At 41.6% G+C, this 6,447-nt stretch overlaps 1 protein-coding gene and 1 pseudogene across 1 annotated transcript; one reads left to right on the top strand and one right to left on the bottom strand.

The window, feature by feature from the left end:
- Positions 1 to 277: 277 nt before the first annotated feature.
- LOC104431363 lies at positions 278 to 4,178 on the top strand (annotated as a pseudogene).
- Positions 4,179 to 4,807: 629 nt separating this feature from the next.
- LOC104431365 (UPF0481 protein At3g47200-like) lies at positions 4,808 to 6,237 on the bottom strand. The gene is made up of 2 exons (XM_039314037.1): positions 5,315 to 6,237; positions 4,808 to 5,216 (listed from the first exon to the last, which is right to left on the bottom strand). Exons 1-2 carry the CDS (start codon positions 6,235 to 6,237, stop codon positions 4,808 to 4,810), a joined length of 1,332 nt encoding a protein of 443 aa, XP_039169971.1.
- Positions 6,238 to 6,447: the final 210 nt, after the last annotated feature.

The following is a 6,447-nucleotide window of genomic DNA, read 5'->3' as shown; positions in this document are numbered from 1 at the left end:
ACTATTGTTTGTTTATTAGGGAAGGGCACTCTCTATAGGCATGTGCAGAGCTGAGTACAATGTTTGCTTAGATATTGTTTCTGAGCGTTTTCTTGCACCGTATTTGTGTCTGAACAGGTGGTTCTTGCAGCTTCTATAGTGAGCAAGTCTGGGAAAGGTGAGTCATTCGATTTCAATATTAATATCTTTGAAGAAAATGATAGACTGGATTGCTTTTTGATTATTTTTTATTTCATCCTGTATATAGCTAACTAGAAGAGGAAAGCAATAAATACATTTTCCTCGGTCCCTGGGAACAACCTCATTTTTCTTCATGTTTTGGTGTCCTCATTCTCCTGAGTTAATGATTCTTTTGCGGTGCTTGTTTCTCGACAGTTCATTGACATGTCTCGAGTTAGAATCGAGGGTCTTCTTGCTGCTTTCCCGAAATTAGTGGGTGCTGGAAAGCAGCACCCATATGTTGAAACCGAGAATGTTCGCTATGTTTACCAGCCAATAGAAGCTCTGTACTTGCTTCTCGTTACCAACAAGCAGGCAACATTCTTGAAGATCTGGAAACCCTTGGGCTTCTCTCCAAGCTTGTATCCTTCTTGGTGGATTTCTAAGATTATCTTTATAGTCTCTTTTCTTTTTGCCTTTCCTCTTTTGATTTTTCTGGATCTGTGGTTCCTGAATGCCAAAATTCGAGTTAAATTGTTTATAAGTATTCAATCTGGTCAATTCCTTAAGACTCTTTTAAGTACCTGAGTATTCTTTCTCTCTTGATAAAGAGGGAATAGGCAAAACAGCCTTTGAGCTGATTACCTTTGATGAAGTTATCTCTCAAGGAAAATGTCACCGTTGCGCAGGTCAAGCAATACTGTGAGATGGAAAGTCACAAAGAAAAGCTGCACAAGCTAGTAAGGCAAAATAAGATCATTGAAACTAAGGACGTTATGAAGCGTAAAGCTAGTGAGATTGACAAAAGCAAGGTACATTCTGGGGACCTTAGAAGACTCCTGCTTTTTCCTTCCATGACTATCCTGTGTTGTTAACCATCTTCAAGACAAATGATTCAATGTTGTGCAGATCGAGAAGTCCAGAGGTGACGAAGGAGGGTTTAAGGGTCTCTGGGAATGGGGTCTGGAAGACTTGAGAGTAGCTTTAGTGAGATGAGCATTTCCAGCGGTGGAAGTGGCTTTGGAAGTGGGTCTGGATTTGGATTGAGCACGGATGCTGATTCCTTTTCTGCTAAGCCTAAAGGTTAGTGGCTCTTCACATTCGCTCTGGTAGTAATCGTCATTTGGTTAAGTCTCGTGGGTCGCTACTACTTTGAATCGTGTTAGCTTCTCTCAAGCCTTTAAGTGGAAAGGGTATTTGTTGATAACTTTTGGATCATCCCCACACATTCACGTAACAGTATTTGCTATGACTTGGTGCAGTCAAATTTCCGTTGCTCACAAAAGTTCCTCCCACTTGATTTAGTGTTTACCGGTTTTTTCACAAAATGTTCAGAGGTTTCTCGCCTAGATATGCTTAGAAACTTTCGATGGCGTTATTTATTAGAAGAAGGAACCGGTTTTAGATAACTAGTTTTATGGTTTTAACTGCCAATCTATAGTCTGATTTGTGTGTTTGATCAATTTCTTGTTGAAATTAATTCTGTACAATAATCTCAATCATAGTTCACTTGGAAATTGTAACCGTCTATAAGTAACATTATACAAGCAAAATCAATCGAATTCACATATATGTAATTTACAATTATGGAAAGTTTGAAAAGATATAAGAGGAATACATGGTACATGACGTCAAAGCAGTTTGAAAGATCAATTACCTAAGTTCATAGCGGAAATAAATGTTGTGTCAGTGCAAATTCATTATGCAGGAGGAACCAGCATGTCTAGTTACTATCAATCTCTAGACTCAATTTTCTAAACTTACATTCATTTAATATGTCAGTTTTCTAAACTTACATTCATTTAATATGTTTATCATTCAATTTCCCTCAACTAGAAAATTGTCATGTTCGCATGATGCTTGGATTAATTCCAATATTTCTGGTAGGTAGTATTCTACACGACCCTGCCTTTGTCCTGACTATTTTTTTTATAGGTCGTCCACCTTCATCTCAGTGCTCCTTCCAAAGGTCTGGGTATGCAGCTTGGTAAGACCCAACGGACAAATCAGTTCTTGGAAAGCTTGAAGGCAGAAGGTGAAGTAATTCTGGAAGATGTGTAGCCAAAAGCTGCTGCATCTAAATTGGCTGCTGCTCCACTCACTGATCCCATCACTTTTGACTGTTGAGGAGAAAATCAACGTGACACTCAAACGTGATGGTGGAATGAGCAATTTTGATCTCCAGGGAACATTGTCACTTCAAATTCTAAACCGAGAGGATGGGCTTACCCAGGTTCAGATACTCTCCCCTTCCCTCATCTTTTCGATGCCTGTATAAGCAGAAGCAGATATTCCACGAGAAGCAATTTCCAAGTACAGCTAGGTCATTCATTAAAAATGACATGCCAAATTTGGTAATGTCACCAGTCATTCATTTTCTGGATTGAGTAGCATTTCACTGTGGATGTATGTCACAAGTCAGGTGACTTGACCAGTCCACTTTTAGTTGCACATAATTAAAGATGGCATTCACTTCATAGTTATCTCATAACATTTTGTTGTTCTTAAACTGGTATCTTTGATGAGTCCCAACTCGTGGTGAACTGGCTAAAGAATTGGTGTCTTTTGATTTCTGTCATTGTTGATGAATAGCAGGCTGCATCTTTTAGGTTATGAAATACAGTCTTACTCAGAAAGAAGGAAAGTAAAGTTTCATCACTCATGCTGTGTGTAATGGCCTCATTTAATACAAATAAACCCATGTGTGCATGACCAATGGCTGTGACATAATGACACGTCTTGAGCACCTTTTTCTTCCGTGGACTCTCTTTCATAGAGTGCATTGGGCAATTAAGCTCTGATGCATATATGTGAAATTTCCGCAAAATGCTATTTAACATGTGATGTACACTGTTCCAGGTGTTTACGGCCTCTTTGCATATTATGAGCTTTTTCATACTTTTCAGATTAAAACCCGGGGTAATCCGGGCAGCCTTTTCAAGGCACATCCTAACATCAACAAGGAGTTATTCAACAGTGAGAGCATTCTAAGCCTGGAAGATCCAAACCGGCCTTTTCCAACTGGTCAAGCTGGTGACGCTGCAGGTGTAGGTCTTCCGAAGTGGAGAATGCAAAGTACTGATGAGTCTTCATCAATGTTTGATCTGAGAAATGTCGTGATTTCCGTACCACTTCAGCTCTTAGAGAAGCCCCGAATGTGAGGCAGATTGATGGCGAGTGGAGGTGATTTTCCGAACTATTTACGTTCTTTCTAAATATCCTTGCATAGCATAGATAATATTGCAGAAGTAAGAACGAGAACATACACGTCCAGCTAGCGCTTGCAGCAAGTAAGTCCTCAAAGTTGTGGAAAAATATTGGGGGACCCTTGGCCTGACGCACAGTTTTAAAGCTTGGCTCCTTATTTATTTAAATCTGTGGTCTATTAAAAAATGAAGTGTCACTCCCTTACTTCTCATTTTGTACTATATTCATACTTGACCTTCAGTAGCCCAATCAATGATGAAATTGCTAGTTGTCAGTAGGCGCAGTACCTTTGTTATTGACAATTCAAACCTCAGGTGCGGCATAATTTTCTGCTCTATAGCTTTCTTCTATTTCTATGCACGTCATTTGACCTTTCACTAAACACTCTTGAACTGTCCGCAGTGGCTCAATGGAGTTTGTTGTTCCTCCGGCATATTCTTCTGCATTTTTCCCCATATCTGTCCAGTTCTCAGCTACTAGCACATTCAGTGACTTAAGGGTTTGTTGTAATAGTTTTGTTTCTTCTGAAACGAGGAGTTTTCTAGTTGGTTTTTCTTCTCCTCTTGCTTTTAGTTCATTTTGTTCTTATGGACTGATATGAACTTAATCTTTTCTTATCTCCTCAGGTTGTGAATAGCTTGCCTCTGAGAGGTGGACCGCCTCCCAAGTTTTCTCAGAGAACGCATTTGACCCCCGAGAACTACCAAGTTGTCTGAATAATAGATCATTCGGTCACCTGAACCCGCTTCTGCACACTTTTTGGTTCTGTGAATTCCTGTGCCACATATATTAATCTAAATTCGAGTTTGTTTAGATCTTTGGTTTATAGTTTAATGCTGCATCTGACCATTGTCTTGCAACATGTCGCGAGAATGTTTTCTTTCTTGAGAATTATTGACTTGATTGTAGATGTCATCAACATATTCTTGTAATTCTGTCTCAAGCATTTCCTGGACATATAAATGAATGATATACCCATGGTAGTTCGTGTTGTTGCATAGAGAAAAGCGTAGACCAATGAAAGCTGCTTAGAGTTGGTTTTGGACCATTGCAACCGAGTTATTTTCTCGAGGTCCGATGTGCATATTGTTGGTAGATGTGGCACTTTTCATCTTGAAATAGTACCGAAGTTCTTGATCCTAACTTTAAGCTGGTTAAAGATCTTTACATACAATAGCTGTCTTAATTTAATTCGACGAGCAGGAACTTAATTAGCTGCCTATAGAGCGGATGGAACCTGAGGCATTTCGAGTGATTTTTCAAATCTCTTACAAGTGATCCTGCATCACATTAGAATTATGAAGAAAGATCATTGGTAACTCGTCATAACTCATCATGAAGCGAAGGAACAAGACTTTAAGAAATGCGGCATCACACCCACGGTACATTCAGAAGAGCTTGCAAATTTGTTTTCGAAAACTAGCTGCATATCCTCAGAACTTCATCCCTTGTTCGAGTCCTTATGAACAATTGGCCTGGAGGGCCGAGGGAAGAGCAGAATAAAGGAATCACTTATGTATGACCAGAAGCTATTCTCCTGCAGAGCTTTCCTTGCGTCGGCGACTCCACAACCCGTTTGGATTAGTGTCAGATAGAGCATGAACAATCCCGCCACAGTCGAGATCCCGACCACCCAGTTGCTGAAGTAGTAATGAACAAGGCGTGCTCTGAGTTTCGCGTACCTGCTCATGAAGTAGACATCGATGTCGTCGCACACCACTTTGTGCAGATATGACTCTTCACCGTCCCAATCCACTTCTCTGCACAGCTTGTTCACCAGATTCGCTGCCTCCTTGTTACTTCCGAGGGAGTGGTGGACTATGCCTTTGTAATGGAGGATCTCACATCGTCTGCCGAGTTCACGAGCCCATCAAAGAAGAACAGATATGTGGTCGCGTCGGGTTTGCATTTCTTGTGGCATTGCTCGAAGGCCACCATGTTGCGGAACAAGGTGCCTCTGTGGTCGTCGATGTGGAGTGGCGGAATCTTCAGGACCCTTCCCTCTGATCGGACGTCTAATGCCCTGTCATTTTGCGATTTCTCGAGGACCACTCCTGCTTCCCTCAACTCAGTTACAGATCGGATCATGTGCACTTGCCTTTTCCGGTCCTGATCCTGTATCTCGGGGAGAATGCTGGATCGGAATAGATCAAGAAAGTGACAGGCCTCATTCATAACGGTGGCACCAGCAGCATTCGTATGCGAGTCCCTCTGCAATAACGGATTGAAGAACTTCAAAGCAAAGTCCTGTAGGGAAAGAATCGAGTCTTCACATTGAGAGTTGGCATAGAGTAATTCGCGTAGAACTATCATCGGGAGCTGGTTTTCGAGCTTGATTAAATCGCGGCGCAGTGTTGGCAACATCCACCTTTGAATGAGGGACGAAGAAGAAGAACAGCCGCCGACCTCCTTCAGGAGCTGCAAGACGAAGCAGCCATCGATGGTCATCATCTCAACGAACTCATCTCTGCTCAGCTTAACATCGTCCGCGTAGCAACTCCTAGCCTCCAGCTCTAGTTTCTCCATTGCCGCAATCACTCTGTCTAGTTCGACTACACCTTCTTGTCTTGACTTGAGAAAACTCTGGAAGAATTTTTGCTTTACCTCCTCCATTTCTTTCAAGTGTTGATCTCCACGATGATAAGGGCCGATCGATACAATGCTCGGATCATATGCCTTTGCTTCTACTTGACGCAGTTTCGCGGGGACTCTGTAGATGCAGACATTGCCGCTCTCTTCAGGAATCTTGGCATTCAATTTCTTCAGCAGGGAGGCTTTGCAATGCTCATGCACTTGTGATGAGGTTGAGGCACATCTTCTGAAGATAGCTTCAAAGTTCTGCTTCAACCCCCAAATGTTTCTACCTGCCATCTGCAAAATTGAGTTCTTGGGTTTGAAGGGAGGGGGAAAAAGACTCTTAAGCAGTACGAAGTCAACAGGTCAATTTATTTTTCTCCTTTTCTTTCTGGGTAACCGAGAGAAATGCAGGAGATCAATTGCTTTTTCGCTTCCTGCAGTAGACTTTCTCGAGTCAACGAGAGCGTGACTTTGAACAAGAATATTAGAACTAGGTCTAGGATT

This window comes from Eucalyptus grandis, chromosome 5 (genome assembly GCF_016545825.1).
Source record: "Eucalyptus grandis isolate ANBG69807.140 chromosome 5, ASM1654582v1, whole genome shotgun sequence".
Classification (NCBI taxonomy): Eukaryota; Viridiplantae; Streptophyta; class Magnoliopsida; order Myrtales; family Myrtaceae; genus Eucalyptus; species Eucalyptus grandis.
Note: the sequence above shows the minus strand (reverse complement) of the source record. Positions and strands in the feature narration are given on the sequence as shown.